This window comes from Crocodylus porosus, unplaced genomic scaffold (genome assembly GCF_001723895.1).
Source record: "Crocodylus porosus isolate Cpor-Errol unplaced genomic scaffold, CroPor_comp1, whole genome shotgun sequence".
Taxonomy (NCBI): Eukaryota; Metazoa; Chordata; order Crocodylia; family Crocodylidae; genus Crocodylus; species Crocodylus porosus.
Genome location: NW_017728931.1, coordinates 119,420,792 through 119,439,729, shown reverse-complemented (window position 1 = coordinate 119,439,729; position 18,938 = coordinate 119,420,792). Strand labels below are relative to the sequence as shown.

Here is an 18,938-nt window from a genome sequence, read left to right as displayed (position 1 = left end):
ACTAAGATGTGGGGGGGGATGTGGGCACACTAGAAGGGAGGAATAGGCTGCAATCAGACCTAGACAGGTTACAGGGGTGGGTGGATGAGAATAGGATGGGATTGAACACCGACAAGTGCAGATGGGTTGGAAGTGAGGGGCAGAGGGCTGGGGGATGGGAGGGTGGTTAAACTGGGAGTGTGGGGCACCGGCAGGGTTCTGGGTCGGGAGTGAGGGGCACTGGCAGAGCTGGGGGCCTGCAAGTCGGGAGTGAGGGGCACTGACAATTTTGCGTTTTGCAGATTGCACAATGATGAATGTCACTTGTGGGTAATGGAGGGCCACATGTTGATGTTGCTGTTAATGTTTTCCTGTTGATGTTGATTTCTGTCTTTAAAATTAGGACTGTTGAGCTGCTATAACTTGTAGTGTGTAACAAGTATTTTGGGGCCAAAATGCTTGTGTGTTTTCTACTTAAACTACTTACTGGGTTGGAACTGGCCATCAGTGTTTACAAATGGGTCCTGGTACAGAAAAGGTTGAGAACCACTGCTTTATAGAGTACAGTTGTCCCCTATTTTATAGTGTCCAAGAGTGAGATGCAGGTGTTTCTTGTGTGAATATGTGCATCTTGATATATATTGAGACATAGATTCTGCTTAGTTTATGTGTTCAATTCAAGGTACAAGGTTGTTTGCTGATAGTTCAAATTGTTAGTTTACAATCTAGGAGGGTATTTTACTGCAGCTAATACAATCAAGATAGTTAATTGCGTGAAAAAGGAGTTGGCTGTATTGAGATGGTGATTTTGGCACTTGTGTGAAGTCGGATAGGAATCTTCTGACTTGAGCTAAGCTTAAGTGATGGTTTCATACAATGAAACATCTAGTTTTAGTTTTTACGTAAGCTGTCTTTTGCTTCATTTCTTGTTATTTTTTAATAGTTCATAATACTTGAATCAAATTCCTATTAAAATGCTGAAGGACATTAATTGTTTAAGTGCGTGTGTGAGGTAGGCTACGAGACTGGGAGATGTCTTACTTTTTGAGACATGTTAAATAAAACCTTGTTTTGTGGCTGAAAAATTTTATGTTCTCTTTGCTTCCACACTGAAAAGCAGAAAAATCAAAAGCTACATAAACTTCCCAAACGTGGTAATGATTATTGAATATTCTCTGAACAAAAAGATGCATAGAATTTTTTTTCTTGTGAATAGATATCACTCTGGAAAGCTATGCAAATTTGAACTCTGATGGAGGTTTGATGATTGTTGCTTATACTGTATTCAGGACGCATCTGAGATGTTTATTTTTGGAAGTATTAAATTGGATCATTTATAGTTTAAATCAGCAGTGCAGTTTGGTATGGTTTGTAAGAGTGTTTCAAAGATAATAAAACAGAAGTATCACTCTATTTGCAAATATACTATTTGTTGTAAGGGGGTCAGGGAGTGGATGGGGGCTGGGGCTGGTGGGGGTCCCCCCATGGTTCCCTTACCCCATCTCCAGCTCCTCCCACCCCCTTTACTAGCACAGAGCCTGGGTCCAGCTCCCTGTGGCTGGCACACTGCCTGCCCTGCATGGGCAGGCGGCTCGCTTCAGCACCAAGGTGAGGGTCAGCCATAAAGACACTGGCTGGCTACCAGAGCTTCTCTGTGGAGGACCAGAGCCTCCAGTTGCCTCAGGGCATGTTCCTGGACTGTGTCCTGCCCTGCTTTTTTTGCCCAAGGTATTTTTTGACCCCTGGATATCCAGGGGTCTAATTTTGCCCCTGTGCTGCAAATTTGCAGGGCAGGGAACATTTTTTTTGTTCCCACACGTACCTCTTGTAGCATCTCAAAGGGCTTTGGGATGCTGCAAAAGGCATGTGCGCACTCATCTGGACGTGCTTAAAGTCTTCAGAGCTGGATCAGTCCAGACCTCGATGAACTGCCCTCCCAAACAGTATTAATGGCGTCTCCTGTGGGTTGGTTCTTTGTCAGTTGAGTTGCACAAACACAACTTAGAGAAAGTTCTTGTAATCAGGTGTCAAAGTAAATATAACTTCTTACTCCTATGTACGTTTCGAATCATATTCTACTTAGGAAAGGTGTGTTGCTTTTCAGCTCTTCAGAGCCAATATGGCTTTGAGAGTGTGAGCAGGATTCTATTCTGGCTTGTGTATTAGCTGCAGAATTTGTCCTGAAACTTGGCTTTTTTTCTAAAATTGCACATTTCTTTTCCCGTATCCTTCCCTCATCTTACTGAAGAGAGAAACTCAGTTCTTTAAAACATAAGGTCAACATTTATAAATTTTCAGCTGAATAGTTTATCAACCTGAGGATGTTGGCTTTACTGACGTGGACTTATATGTCCTTTTAGTGAGCTGCAAATTAAGAATTCCATCTTCTAAACGTTTTCAGGGGGCAGGACCTTCTGTTTTGCAAAAATAGATGTGGCAGAGATGGGAAACATGATAACTTTGTCTATAATTTCCTTTAATTCAGGTTGGGCAAAATATGGCCTGCAGGTTGGATCTGGCCTGTGGCAGGTCTTTTTCCAGCCTGCGGCAGGTCCCTCGGTCCTACCTGGCCCAGGCACTGTCCAGCCATGGCATGTCCTACCACCTCCTGGGCACGCAGCTGGGCTGGGGTGGCTCTGCAGCTGGACTACCTTTCTAGACAGTTCTTGTCCCCCTCCCCACCAGCTGCTGCAGAGCCTGGGTGGGCAAGCCCAAAGCAGTCACGGAGGTGGGGCTGTGTAGTGTAGGTCCCCGGTGGTACCATGGGGTTGGGGCCAGTGGTGGCAGCCAGAAGGAGCTGCTGCTGCCTAGACTGTCTAGAAAGGCAGTCTAGCTGTGGAGCTGCCTCAGCCCCACTGCATGCCCAGGGGGTGGCAGAATGTGCCACGAGTGGCTGGTGTAGAACAGACGTGGGGCAGGCCAGGTTGGGGCTGTACCCAGGTTCTGGCTGATCCACTTCAGTCAGGGGGAATCCAGAGCAGGCAGGAGTGGGGCTGGGGCTGCACACTGTTGGCAGTGGTGGGGAGGTGCCCCAGGGCTCACAGTCTCTGGGCTCTTGTGGGAAGCATTTCCTCTAAGTTGTGTGGTGTGCACACCTGTGCAGGTGCGCTCATGCCGCACTGCTAGGCATGGCTGCACATGCCACACATCTTAGGGGGAACACTGTTTGCAAGATGGGGGCGGGTGCTGACCCTCTCGGGGGTGGGTGTGGGGGCTCCCATGTACACCCCACCATACCCACAAACCCTTGTCCGCACACAATCACACACCCCACAAACACTGCACCCACCTATACCCTCCTTCACATCCTCCACAAATGCCACACCCCTCCCCACATGCACCCCTAAACACACACACCCGTGCCTCTGAGGGGAGCCCTGTTCACTGCTCTATGCACACACCCACTTCCATAGATACCCCCAGCCACCTGCTCCCCACAGCCCCCCCACATCTCCACAGACATGACCCAAAGTACCCACACATCCCCCCACACACCGTATGTACCCACACAACTCCCCCACAAACCTCATACCCATTCACACCCCTCACCATATACAAGAGTAAGACTTCATTTCGAGCTATTATGTAATCACCTCTATATATGCACAAGTCAGAACAAAAATATTTTTAAAATTAAAATCTATTATTGTCATTGTTTGTTTGATTTTTAGTATATAATTTGTTTTTTTCCAGTTCCAAGATGGCAAACCCCCTTTGCAAAAGGAGAGCTTCTGGGGGCAAGGGGAGGGATTTCTGATGGCAAAAGTCAGCGGATAGGGGGGCGGACATTTGGTCCCAAGATGGTGACCAGGGGGGCAGGGCACCTGTCAAGGGGTGGGGGTACCCTTTTGGTCCTTGGCAGCTCACCAAAATATGTCAAGTGGTCCTCCATTCAAAATAATTGCCTGCCCCTGCTCTGATATCACATCAGTGTGGTTCCATTGATTTTAGTAAATTTTAGACCCGATTTACTCTAGTAAATACAAATTCTTGGGTATGCTCCTAATCTTAGAGGATCCTCTGGGTTGCTCAGCTAAGCATTTAGGTTTGGGAATACTGCTGTAGTGTGTGTGTGTGTTTGAGACCTATTCTTTGCCAAGCAATTTTTTTTTAAGGAGCCTGGTATGTTTTAGAGCTTCATTATTCTGTAGAAATGGTAATTTATTTCTTTTGGGTCTTCTGTTGATGGTAACTAGACTGCTGAGAAGTGACATGTACCATAAGGGCAGGTATATGTAAAACCATGCTATAATCGTAGAGCTGAAATTCAAAGGTGGGTATTCCTAATGAATACTACAACTTTTTTATGCTATGGTTAGACTTCAGCAGGATGAATATCTTTAGATGCTGACAGAAATATCACAGAGCTGTTTATGTAAAGCATACACTCACCTATTTGACTACTTAAGCAGCATGATATGTTTTAAGAAGTTGTCTAATGGGAACCTGAGTGCTTGTAGTTTATATTGTTAATAAAAGAGAATTTTATAAATTTGGATAAAAGAGATTTTTGTTTGTTTGCAGGTACATGCTGGGCCTCTCAGCAGTTCCCGCAATTATACAATTTCTTGGCTTCTTGTTTCTTCCTGAAAGCCCCCGCTGGCTCATTCAGAAAGGCCAGACTCAGAAAGCACGAAGAATTCTTTCTCAGATGCGTGGTAACCAGGCAATTGATGAAGAATACGACAGTATCAAGAACAACATTGAAGAAGAAGAAAAAGAAGTTGGAGCAGGTAGAGTGGCTGTGTATTGTTCTTCTCTCTCTTTCTCAGTAAGGAGAAAAAATAATTGGAAATCCTGATATTTGTCCTCTGTAGTAATTTAATTTAATTTCTTTCCTTCAGTAATCTTGGCAGTATTAAACATCGATAAGTTGATCATTTACATCTTCATTCTGTACAATTTTAAGCTTCCATTCTGCTGTCTTCACTTGGGAAGTGAGACAAATTTTAAATTGGATTCTAAATTATATCCCTTTCATTTTTTTGATTTTAATATAATCATGTAAAAATGTATGTCTAAACAAGAAATAAGGAAGGCATTATAGGTCATTAATATCTTTTTAAAACAGAATTGAGATGCAGATTTTTGCTCCAACATATTGCAGATATCAGGGTTTGGCAGTCTGTGGGCCAGATATGGCCTATGAGAGATCACATCAAGCCTGTTCCAGAGGGGGCACTTTCTCCCCCCACTTTGCTATGCATTTGTCAACTATATATGCTCCTGATCCCCTGTACAGCATCCAGCAGCAGCCATGTCAGTCTTCTCTGTTCTATGCCAAGGGCTGTTCTATACTGCAGTCCCCTCCTGCAGCTTGTGCTAACCCATGCCACTGGATTTGGGGCTACTGATTTGCCATTGGTGATGGAATTCAACGGCAACTGGTAGCAGTGGTAAGCTGAGGCTGCAGTAGGGCGGCATCAGAGCAGCTCTCAGCAAAGAGCAGGGAAGGGCTGGGGTGATGTAGAGGGGATTGGATGCCTGGTGCAGCAGCTGTGTCACAAGTGATGGCCTTCCATTGTTAAAGGTTGCCAGCTTCTGGCCAGTAGGGTTAAATAAATCAGTAATAGATGAACGTTAATAGGCTAAATAAAATGTTAGTAAAGAAGGGTGTAAATGGGATGAAGGAAACCAAGCAGGGTAGAGAGAGAAACTGGAGAAGGCTGAAGGATGAGTCCCTCAGTTGTCTGACATTATCTTGAGTCTGTGTCCTGGCTAAGCCATCTTGGTAAACTGTCATTGGCAGAATTTACTCAAATAGAAATAACACCTTAAAAACAGTCTCTTGAGGTCCTTTCATTTTACCTTAAGGTGTGATATGTTTGATTCAGATCCTTTACAAGTCTTTTATGTCTTTAGCCCCTGGTCCTGCAAATACTTTTGTGCATCTTTGACCTTACGTGTGAGAGTAGCCCCCTTGACTACTGCAGGGTTTTCTATGTCATCTTTTGTACAAAAACTACAATAGTTAAGTAGGAAAGCAAGAAATACAAAATCACCCTTGAAACTCAATGGGAATATCTACACATGCAATTAATGCAACACAATAAACTGTGGAGCAGTTGGAGTACATTGCTCCTGGGCACAGCATCTACACGTACACCCAGGGAAGCAACACTTTGAGCTGGGGTGGAACAACCCCTGGGTTGGCAGTAGGTTTCGAGGTTCAGCTCTGGCCTCCAGGTGGCGGCATCTGGTAGTGTTGGGGCTGGCTGGGGCACAAGAGCGCTGAAACTGTGGAGCTATATGGCTGATGCACCAAGCCTGTTTCCCTGACGATACTGTCTTATGGAGTAGTTAATTAATTTACTGCACTCTAATACCAGCACTTGTGTAGATGATGACACCTTACTGTGGCGCTAATTAGCTGACTCCTCAGTAAAGTGCACATGTAGATGCATTCAGTGTTTCTAAAAAATGAATAGAAGGACTTTTCTGATCACTGAGAGCTGGTGGGAATGATTGCATATCTTTAAATTGTCACTCTGATGCAAGATAATCAAATTCCTTCTGTCAAAGCCAATTGACTAGTTTGAAAATACATTGGTGACATCTTCATTTTGAGGAGGATTTCCAAAATATCTAAATTAAGGCTGGGCTGGATTAAATATTTAGGAAGTTTTGGAAAATTTCTGGTTCCTCAGAGGCAAATGTGATGCCTTTTGAAGAAATATGACTGAAAAACAAACAAACAAAGGAAAGAGACACTCCCCGCCCTCCTCCCCCAATGCTTCAATGTAGCCTGGATTGCAGAGGCCTTGTATTTGAGTCTTTGGTCCACACCAGGCACTCAAATATAGGTACCCCATACCCATGGCTTCTATGAGGGTACACTATTTTGTAAAGTCAATTCAGTTAGAAACTTGGTTTTAGCTTGTACCAAAAAGGGTTTCAAATTAATTGGGTCAGGAATTCTTTTCTACTAACAACCTGAGTACTAGTACCTCAAGAGAATGCCTTTTATCCCTAAGAGATTTTGCTTTGTCTCTCAGTGTAGGGTTTTATTCCTGTTGGATGTTGGCTGTGAGTATTGGCATGACTACTGGTATGGACATCTGCTGAAATTTGGGTTTAATTGATCAGGAATCCAGGGCTTTGCTGAGATGTCTGATCTTGGGGATCAGAAAACTACATAAAACCCACTTGGTTACAGCTGACTCAAGCTGTTAGGTAAATCTCTTATCTGTAACTAAGGAATAAGATGAGCTTGAGTCTCTGAATTAGAGGTAACAAGGGACTTGTACAAAAGTTCCTGCAGGAAAACCTAAGAATAGGCAAGTTACAGTAGGCAGCTCAACCTGAAATTCCTGTTGATCACATGTAACAAATGCTGAGAACGGTTTGAGTAGTGGTATATTCTTGGTTTTTATGCTTTGTAGGGAGTGAGGTAGGAGCATGTCCTGTATATAGGTGAACTGTTTTTTCCTTCTTAGTATTGCAAGAAATTGAGTTCAGTAGCACCTTGTTTCCTCACAAGAACAGGAACCTTTTTCATCTGGTCACCCATCTTCCTAACAGGACTTTGGTTTGCTTTGACTGGAAGTCAAAGAATGCTGTTTGGATAACTCACAATTCTAGGCTAATAAGATATGAAGGCACCTAGTGTTCTCAAAATGCTTAAGGAGTCTAGTAAGCAACATAGCATGAGTCTGTGAAGCTAAAAAATGACTTCTATGAGTGTTCAGCCATGGATACTGAAGATGTCATCTAGGTACCACGTTTAAAATGGTAAGCAGTAGATAAGCTATCTCTTTCCATCTGTTAACAAAGCCTTAAATGGCTCCTTGAATTTGTCTGTTATATCCCCAGTCTTCCCTGATGAAAGTGTAGTGAGTGTAATGTGAACAAATATTCCATTCTCAGGATGCTAAGTAACTTGAAAACATTTGAAAGGATATATATTTCGTCATTTCTGACTGGATAGAACATTATTGAAACATCCCTAAACCTTCCCACAATTACTACAAATTTCCAGTAGCTTTTCTATACTGTCAGGGAGAGGTTTTAGCAAACTTTTTGGACTTATTAACAGTTAACTTTCTGACAGCCCTGTATGGATATGCTTTTCTTACTTTCTCAAAACCCAGTTTTCCAGACTAGTCTGGAGTTTTAATCAGAAAATGAAGGCCAATGACCTTTAAAGGTCAAATAGTCTTCAGAGCATTGTATGATTCAGGAATAAAATCCAGAACAAAATCCTAAAGCCAAGAAAAACAGGACTCCTTTACAGGTCTCTTGAAGGCAGAGTGCCCTACAGGCATTCAATAAGTAGTTTAGATTTACACACCTGTGCTTTAATGTTTTGTCTTTTCTGTTTGCCCTTCTAGATAGGGAAAGGGCAGAAAAATAATCTAGCTCTTCTCATAGTTAATAAATTGAGTTTTTCAAGCTGTTATTGGTTTAGATGTTTCTAGTAGGATTAGAAAGGAGTTTATTTTTAAAAAAAATGACAGATTAAGAGAATCAGCAGATGCTTTCAATAACTAAAGTTTATATTGGGATTTATTTTTTAGTTTTTTATAATTTTGTTAGCTTCAATAGTATGGTTGACATTTTAAAAGCATGTAACAAACTCTTACAAGTAGAATTACTTCCAGGATACCAGTTCTGTGCTACTCCTGCAGTAGATTTAAAATGTAGGAACAATTTGGTAAATCTTAAGAAAAATCCAACTGGAAAGCTGAAAAATAGGAGTAAATCAGAGACTTCGGTCTGATCTTCAAGCAAAGCTTTGCCAACATAGCTATGTTGGAGAGAGGATGTGTTGGGTGAGAATTTCTTCTGGCAAAATTCTGTCATTTAGAAGAGCTAGTTCACCTAACTGATAAAAACAAGCCCTTGTGGTGTTGTCAGGTGTCTTGTTATGGCCACATAATGTAAAACAAGGCCTTGGTTTCAACCAGTCTTCTGAAAGCTCATCAGCACACACCAGTTATCCTCAGCTACAGCAGGGCTGTTCAGCTTCTGAGGGTTGCATACTGTGTTGTGCCACATGGTTCCTTCCTGCATGGTGCAAGGTGGCAGATAACACCCGTTGTGCTGCATCAAATCTCCAGACCCCCTGGCCACGGGCTCCCTTAGTCCTTTGGGCTGTGCTGTCGTACCCTGCCCCACCCTACCCTGTTCTGCCCTCAGGGGCAGCAAGCAGAAGCTGGAGAACTGGAAGAGGAAGGGAGAACACTAAGAACTGGGAAGTAGCAGCACAAGAGCAATGGGGAGAGTAGCTCCCAGCCCTGCTGGGGGCTGGATGTGGGTGTTGCCCTTCATTTAAATAGTTTGCTTAAAGAAAAAAAATCAGGTTTGTTCCTGGAACTAAGTAGCTTTGAACTGTTGGACTCCTCGCTGAACATAGGTATGTGTCACCACCCAAAAAAAGGGCAGATGCGCAAAGGAGTATTTCTGATGGTGGTTTTTTGAAGATTTGTGTGTCTAAAAGAGAAGAGAGAGAAAAACAGAGAAGTAGAAAATCAGATGAAACACCTGGGAATATGGCTCTGAGAAAATCCAAGAGAGCTTTGGGGCCAGATGTTGCCCAGAAAAGGGTCAAAGATACAGTCTCTTGTTTCATTCCTGCTGTGTTTAGGAAACAGGTAGTGATGTCTACCAGTATTAGACCTGTCCGTAGTTCTGGGGTCAGAATCTGTTGAAGATTCTGAAGAAAACTTGTTTGCCAAAGATTGAATTTTTTTTAAATACTGGTTTTGGTGTAGAATAACCACTGAAAACAGAGCATCCTGATAACTAGTTCAATTTCAGGCTGGATTGGTTGAGTACATAGCATAATCAAATAGTAAATTAATACGTTTAGATATTCATATTGATTTTTGGCAGAAATAGGGAAACAGCTTTGAAATTCCTCATCTAGTGTGTTAGCTTGTGTGTGCGAGGGGAGGAGAGAGACATTTGACAGCCCAAATCCTCTCTGAACCTTTTGTTTTTATGTGATATCATTTCTGATGAGAAATAAGCATATGTAAATATAAAAGGCTGATCCATATTGTGTGGAAGAGGAGATGAAATTATGCTCATTCAGAATTGCAAATAATATTCAAGAGCTCAGTTAATTAAAAGGGAAAAGTCTGCTTCTTCACTATTTCCCTGCAGATCCAGTATCTGAACTGAATATACAATTCCAAGGATAGTCCCACTTGAGTTGCATATTGATATGTAGCAGGGACTTAGGCAAAATACACGGTGTTGTGCAGAAATGTTAATGTACATAAGGGGAAAATTTTCTTAGGCTGCTAGGAAGAAATTGTAACACTTCACTAAGTTAGGAATATGATTCATTGTTCAGTTGCAGAACATGGTCTGACAGCTAGAGTTAGAGAGAATCTTGTAGTTTTGCTGTCAAATCTTGTGAAGATGAGTGGAACTAACATTGATTTAATTTAATGAATAAAAAGCCTACACATTTACTTAATTGAACATTCTACAATGAAAGGACTAGTGAAGAAGTTGAATATAGTTTCTTGTTTATGAAGACATCTGTTCAGACATTAGTCATTGCAGCATACATCTTTTTTAATATTACTTTATTGTTTCTTCCCTAAATTGTAGGTACTGTTGCTACAGAGCTAACTTTACCTCTTTCGTTTTTGCTGACCTCTCTAAGGGCATAAACAGATGCTGTCTTTGGAGTGGCATCAGCTGTGTTAGGGCATGCTTTGGCAGAGCTAATCCACTTTATTGGCATCTACAGATGTTGCCATTGTCCCACAGGATCAGGCCCCTGCTTCTGGTGCTTCAGGGGCCCAATCCTTCCAGACAAAGGCTGTGGGTACTACTCCCCAACTTGGGGAACAGCAGTCTGCAAAGATGCTCTCTAGGGCAGGGCATGGCAGCTTGATAGCAGGGGAATTCCCAAGGTGTGCGATAAGCAAACAGTTGTCCTCTCATTTAAGGTGTTACAAACTGTGACTACCTTTGGTCACAACAACATTTTTGGGCACGAGGGACTAGGGCATCTGTTTGCTTACAGCTTATGGTGGCACAAAGGCAACATCTGTTTTCATCCTAACTGCATTCCTCAATTATTGGTTAGACTAGGAGATAAGACTAGGAAATGCTACAGTTTTGCCATCTTAGGCACCCTTGGACATGCTGACTTGTGTGTCCAGTTGACCTTACTTTTTTCTTTTGACCACCTGTATTTCTTTCTTTTGGGAGTTTTTACAGTGGTATGCAGTGATCAGACTCTTAAATGAAGTATTGTTTAACAGCAAGGAAGAAAAGTACAGAGAAAAAAAGATTCTAAGGGGTGTACATGCACAGCTATTCTACTTAAAGCCTTGCTTTTTCATGATGGTGATTGAGACAGCCCCTCATGTCTTTAGACAACTTCTGCAGTGAATTGTGCATCTGTTGGATTCCCTTTCTCTTGTGAGAGAGCCTATTTTAAATCTCACTGCAGTTCTTTTCATCTCTTGTGTTCCCAAACCTTTTCCTGTTAAAAGATTGTCTCTTAACAATCTGCTACAGTTTAAAGAGAAGACCACCTATCATCCCCTCTTCACTAGATATAACTGCACCTTTCTATTGCTCAGCACTTAGAAAGCAAGTGGTCGGAGCCTTTCTCTTGCAGCCAGATGAAAGACTGCAGTTTTCCCTGCATCATGACCATCTGGTCAGAGTTTGCTATTTTTTTTTTTTTCATTTCTACTCATTGTTTTTGTTTTCATCCTTCACTGGGTGACTGAAAGCAAGATTTGGTACTTGTGCCACTTCTCAACCTATTTGACTATTAATAGTTCCTATGACGATGGTCTGATTCAAATGCCTTTTCTTGATGGTCAGGGATTTCTCAACAGTACTTCTTACTGGTTTTGTGATGAAAATATTAGGTTTCTAGCTTTGTTTTTTAGATAGTACCATGAAATCATTCTCCAACAAATGTCTTCATTATTAGATGCTTGGTACAGAAAATGTATATCAGCCAACTTGTAGTGTGTTAATCTTGTGTACGGTCCACTTAATAAGAAAATGTTTCCTGTTTGCTTGTATTCTTGAAAGAAACAAGCCAGAGTACACTGATACTTTTTTATTTTCCTTCACAAGTGAACCTGTGGGCTGTTCACTTTTCTTCAGTTGGAATGTGGGTGGATGCAGTAACGCAATAGACACAGCTGACTTTGGGTGACATATCCTTGTTCACACACAATTGTGATTGTAAAAGTACAAAAATGGCAAAGTAATATTTTAGGTGTGGAGCATCTGCAGAGAGGACTTCCTTGTGGATGAGAGATGCATGGTAATTAATGCTCAGTTACTAAACCACAATGAATAATTTATCTAATCTAGCCCGTCTTTCTGCTTGTCAGATATCTACAGAGAGATTGCATTTGCTTGGATTTATTTTGTGTTTGGGAAGTATTTAAGGTATTTTAGTAAATTTTGTTCCATGGCTTTCTGATAGTTCAACATTTGGTGTTTAAAGTTGACTGTTATTATATGCTATTGTTCAATTTGGGGTTTTGGGGTTTTTTTTTTTATAAGATACGTATCCAAACATTTCATAGGGTCCTAGGAAAGTAGGGCTGGAAGGGACCTCAGTCCAGCCCCCTTCTTCAAGGCAGGAACTTCTCTGACTAAACCATGTCAGCCAATTCTGTCTAACCTGCTGTTGAAAACTTCCAGGGATAGAGATTCAGCAACCTCTCTAGGTAGCCTGTTTCAATGTTTAACCACTCTTATAGTTTAGAGATTTGGAAGAACTTTCTAACTAAATTTCTTCACACTTCAGCAGAGGCTCTTGTCCTTAAGCTTGTCTCCTGCATCTTATTTCCATTCTCTTTCTAATTCCCCTTTACATATTTGAAGACTGTTATCCACTCCCCCCCTCTGTTTTCCAACAAAGGCATTTCAAATTACTTCCACAAATAGCTACAAACTTTCTTTTTTTTAAATTCACTTCCAGAAATATCTGCAGTAGTAAAAATCAGTAGCTCAGTTTTACTTAAAAATAAGCAGACATGTAAGGGGTAGAAATGTTGTTCTCTTTAGGTTTTTGTCCATTTTGGGACTTTTATTTTTCCAGAAAATGCTGTGCACCTAGGTGTAAAATTCAAGCATGCTTAAAAAAGTTACATTGAGCACTCATACCAAGTGTTTTTAGTTGAGGCAGTATTTCCTTGATAGCTACAACACTCCAGCCATCATTTCTAGTATACATTGTTGGGAGATCAAAGCATGTTAAAACAAAATTTCATTTTCCAGTATTCTTGTCAAAGGATTTTTATTTTATCTTTCTAGTTTTAGGGGCAATCATTTTGGGCTCAAGAAGGTCAGAGGTAACTTAGTACATACAATGAAGGGGTAGACCCAACATTTGTACACTGGTATAATTTGCCTTTACAGTAACCAGTAACTTATCTGGTGTGGCTACATAGAAAAAAACAAAGGGAAAACTTATACCGGTATAATAAGTTGTGCTGGTGCAAGAGAGGTCTCCACAGCTTATCCCAAAGTAGCCATTTGTCCCATGAAATAAAGCTGTTATCTGTTCCCATGCCACCTAATGGTAGATAAGGTGCTAGGGTAGCTGCCTACTGTGTGCAGCTACCCTGAGATAACTGCTGCCTACCTATGTGCCCTGGGTCCAGGCCTGTTGTAACTGCGGAGGTAAATAATGGTGGATGGAACTAATTTTTCCATAAACAAGTATCTTAGTTATGGAATTTTCCTAGTTCTGTGGAAGCAGAAATGATAGGGTATGGAAGCCAGTATTGACTTCTTTCAGTTTACTTTGTGTTGTATGATGGTGTCAACTTCTTTTTTGATATAATGATGGAGTAACTTCAACATTTCACATTATAGTGAAAGAAGAATGTTTTAAATAAGGAATTGTGACGGTAAAACTCGAAAAATAGCTAAAGAATTCAAGTCAGTGTGTTATTTGAAACTATTTTTAATTGTTTGTTGTTGAGTTTTTTTGGCAGTTGACTAGATTTACAGGGACAGAACAAACCTTGATCTTTAACATTGAGTGCAGCAGCAATATATGAAATGGGAACTACTTTTACAGCAGTTTGGTTCTGATGATCAAGCTGTTTTGTGATGCAGCGACACTGGTGGGATTCATTATAGGTGGAGTCTACTCTTAAGGAATTTTTTCCAGAATCATCACATAGTGCTTGTAACTTGATAACTGTAGCGATGTGAGAAGACAAACCATCTCTTAATCGTATGTTCCCAGGAAGAACAATACTTGAATTCTGCACTACATGAAGATCATGTTATGGTTGAAAGGATGTTTGCAGATCTATCTTGTGCTCCTAAATTATCTGAATTGATTAACCTGAATCAGGGGGCTGGAGGGTTTTTTCTTACAGGGGTGGAAAGGAGCCAAGAGTCTGTTTTGGTGGGTTTGTTTTGAATTTATGCAATGTAATTTATTCTTTGTGGGGAGGGTTATGTTTTGAATGCAAATAAACTTTCTTCAGTACTTAAACTTTTATTGAGTGATAATCTGACAATACTTTTTTCTGAATATGAATTGTGAGGTAATCAAACTATTTTTTAAAATAGAATATGTCAATTTACACTACCATACAATAGGTGACATTACCATTGCTAAAGTTAAAGCAAAAATGATCTACAGAATAAATATAATTTTCTTGCAACTGACATGAATATGGTTTACTTGCAAGTGGTCATGTATGGAGACTTATTACATTGAATTATTGTTTGCTGTACTGCATGGACTATTAGATGGGTCAATATATTTTTCCATATTTTCAGTCTTGTTAAAACAAATAAAAATTTCTGTGGCAATAAAAGTACAATTAAGATGTAGGTGGTTCTGATTATTGCTAATTGGAATAAAGCTGGCAGCTTTCAAAATAATCTTGGGAGTAAAGAAATCAGTTTTTAAAGGCAGTCAAATCTAGAGAGCTTTTCTTGATTATATTGAATTTTTGATTTCTTAGATTTTAAGTTATTTCTGGAATTAATATATAATGCCTAGCAAAAACACAGTCCTGGTAATGTTCCAGGTCCCTGGGCACAACCATTCTATAAAGGAGTGTGTTGGAGGCCAGCTAGATTTTAAATGATGACTTTTGTCCTATGCCCATTTTATTAACACTTTAAAAGTTTGGTTTTTGTTAAAACTGAAATGTGTTCTACTAGCACCCCATACCAGAGAATTTCTTGGCCCTATATTAAGAGATATCTAAAAGCATTATTTAAAAAAGGCAGTTAGAAATTGGGGAGGGGAGAGGAGTGGGGAGGAAGAATGTGTGCCACAAATAAACAGAATTGAGCAAAGCAAGAAATTGTTGTCTCTCCTCTAATTACAGCAGAGGAGAAGGACAATGCAAATCATAAGAGAAAGCCACTAGCGACTAGAGTGTTTCAATTTTTTTAAAGCTTTAAATACTGGAAATTATCTTTTTGAAGCAAACTCCCTGAACAATAATTCACTGTAGAGCAGGCAGACATCTCTGATTTCTGGATGAATGCCTTTAAAGTAGTTGTGCCTAGCTCATTCAGGAGGAGGTGCTATTTTTTAACCAGAATGTGGTTGGTATGCTTTCAGTGCCGTGGGGCCAGATCCAGACTAGGACCTGCACCCTGAAACAAGACGCGTAGAATTTAGGTGCCTAAATCCAAAATGGCAATTCCAATGTGCTTCCCAGCAGCTGCTTAACCCTAGAGCCCCCTAACTTGTTATTTATTTAGGTGCCTCCCTTTGACCTGCAAGGAGCTTGGTTAAAGGAGAAAAAGGCTACAGAATTTGGCCATAAAAAATCACTTAAGAAATGCTGTTGTAAACTGTACAGTAATGTAGTATTCCAGTGCTTTATAATAAAATGTATTATGTTCAAGGAGTTTGATATGCAGTCAAAATGTATATAACTTAACATAAAATTTTAGAACATTTGGAAAAGAAACTTAATTTTAAAATTGTTGGCCTTTACTGCCATGCAGAATAGTTACAGGAAAGGTGAGACTAATTAACTTGAAGATTTTCAAAGACTTGGAGAACATTGTCCAGCCTACAATCTTCATTTTCCCATTTCCCAAGAAAGATTCCTTCCTATCTGCAATCAATCATCAGTATTTGTTGTACATCAAATACAAAATATCAGCTGGTCCATGCAGCACTGTCTTTTGACAAGCCCAAGAAATGAGAATGAGAAATATGCCTCCAAGGAAACGAAAATATTCCCTGTTTAGCTTCTGCCAGTGTTGGAAAATATGTGGGTGTGTCTGGGCTGGTACACAGACGGTATGTTACAAACATTTTGTACTGTATGGTGGATACATTAGGAATGTGTGTCATAAAAAACCTTTATTTTTAAATAAAGCCTTTTAGAAAAGCTCTTGGTTTTGAAATTTTTGCTACCAGATGAAAGTGCTTTTGATAACTGATTGTTTTCAGACAGTTATGAACAACCTATACCATTTTCACACACATGACAAAAGTTTCTGGCCTCTTTTCCTACCCCCAGACTTGAAAAGAACGTCATGAGGTTGGATCCAAAAATGTTTCTTAGATAAACTCGCCAGTTACAAATAGGCTGTTTGACTTGACACGGTGGATGATGTCAACTATGTATCTTTCCTTCTCTAGTACTATTAGCTGTATTAATTTTAGTTCAAGACAGAATTGTTACTTGAGCTACCAAAACAGGTTTTCAGTTTATTTTAAAAAATTAAATATTATTTTTAACACAACAGATATAAAGAAATGTATCACAATAACACATCATAAATAAGCAATAATGAAATTGAGATATTACTGCTACACTTGTTAAAATACATCTGTATATCATCAACAGCCACTGAAAATTGCCAATCACTTTTTTGTTTAAAAATACGGTGTTCAAGTGTTTGGTTTAGTTGTTATGGTGATGAGCACAGTAGTTTTCCCAATAGTCTTTCTAAGAGTTTCCAGTATTTGAAATGGTAGGGAAAAGAAAAAGTGGTGATTTCATATGTATTTTCAATCTAATAAAGTGAGATTAAGAAATAATGCACTAATTTGTATGTGGCCCTTTTTGTAAGGTAAATGTATGAATCCCCATAATATAAAAATCATGTGCATGTGTCAAGTCCAAATAGTGTAACAAATTATCTGGAAGTTAACATAGTCAAAATCTGACAGTTTTAAATAACAAAAATAAATTGGATCATCAATTGGAGGAAATTAATTTTAAGAATTAATTTAAAGCATTTGATTCCACTTTGACAAGCTACAAATCTTCTCTTTATCCATTAGAGAGACACTTCAAGGCACTTGTCAAGATCATTTATGCATGTGGATAGAATAGAGATTATTGGGAGCATCTGCATGTGCAGTTAATGTGCCTGAATGTTCTGTGCAGAAAATTCAGGCTCATTAAAGTGCTGTCCAGTGCACATCTACATGTGCGCCCTTGTCAGGAACAAATTGAGCCCATCAGGAGTCCAGGGTTGCTGCTGCCCTGCTTTATCTCTTTGCAGTAGCTGGATGGAGCTCCAGGTTCCCCCGGATGCCATCCCTCGTCTGGCAGGGGGCACAGGGGCTCAGCCCTGAGCTCTGGAAGGAAGGGGGGAGCTGTCACAGCTCAGCAGGCAGCTCCGTCCCAACCGGAGGGAGATCAAGCTGGCCCTGTTGGGGCGGAGGAGGGGTGGGGGGGCTAGGTGCTGCCCTGACTGCTGCTTGCCTGCTACTTGGAGATTGGGATGGGTCCCAGTCTCCACATACCTGGGAGGCTATTACTACCCTTTGAGCCTGATGACCCCCCCAGTTTTCTATCCACCTTACAGTCTATTCATCCAACCCGTACATCCTGAGCTTGCTTGCAAGAATGTTGTGGGAAACCATATCAAAAGCCTTGTTGAAGTTGAGATATATCCCATCCACTGCTCTCCATGCATCTACAGAGCCATCATAGAAGGCAGTCAGGTTGATGAGACATGACTCACCCTTGGTGAATCCATGCTGACTATTCCTAATCACTTTTTTCCCTCCATTTGCTTAGTAATGGATTCCTTGAGGACCTGCTCCATGATTTTTCCATGGACTGAGGTGAGGCTGACGCATCTGTAGTTGCCTGGATCCTCCTTCTTCCCTTTCTTAAAGATGGGGGCACTATGTTTGCCCTTTTCCAACTGTGCTTGACCTCTCCTGATCCCTACAAGTTCTCAAAGACAATGGCCAGCAACTCTGCAGTCACATTGACCAACTCTCTCGGCACCCTCATGTGTATCACTTCTGGCCCCAGGAACTTGTACACATCCAGCTTTTCTAAATAGTCCTTAACCTGTTCTTTCCCTACTATTGGCTGCTCACCTCCTCCCCAAAGTGTGCTGATAGGTGCAGTAGTTTGGGGGCTGATCTTGCTTGTGAAAACAGGTGAAATAGGCATGAGTACTTCAGCTTTTTACATGTAATCTGTCACTAGGTTGCCTCCCCTATTCAGTAAGGGACCCATACTTTCCCTGATCTTCCTCTTGTTACTGACACGCTTGTAGAAACCCTTCCTGTTGCCTTTTGCGTCCCTTGCTAGCTGCAACTCAAATTGTGCTTTGGCCTTCCTGATTCATCCCTGAGTGCCTAAGCAGTAATTTTATACTCCTCCCTAGTCATTTGTCCAATTTTCCACTTCTTATAAGCTTCCTTTTTGTGAATTGGTTTCCTGAAGATTTCCCTGCTAAGCCAAGCTAGTCTTCCTGTGTATCTGGATCGTTCATTCCTGTGGCCTCAGTAAGGTTTCTTTAAAAAGGTTTCTTCCTTTCTTTTTTTCCTGAAATAATCCATTCAGGTTCTGCTGCAGTATGAGATGGAAAAAATGATCATTTACACGAGTGCCTGAATTCTTTTTAACACTGAACTTTAGATTTCTTAGTATTCTTCAGCTTCTTCCTGCTCTGTATATGCTCCACATATAGGAGCCCTGCTGAGGCTGCTGTCATTTTGAAACAACACCAGGGAACTGACTCTTCAGGTAAGATAGAGACATAATACT

General features: G+C 40.7%; 1 protein-coding gene across 1 annotated transcript in view; it reads left to right on the top strand.

Moving 5' to 3' along the window:
* Positions 1–18,938, top strand: part of SLC2A13 (solute carrier family 2 member 13) — a 298,231-nt gene that overhangs the window by 80,657 nt on the left and 198,636 nt on the right. The window contains exon 3 of the mRNA XM_019543534.1: positions 4,504–4,712. Coding sequence (XP_019399079.1) covers positions 4,504–4,712 — 209 coding nt within the window. The remainder of the gene's footprint in view (positions 1–4,503; positions 4,713–18,938) is intronic.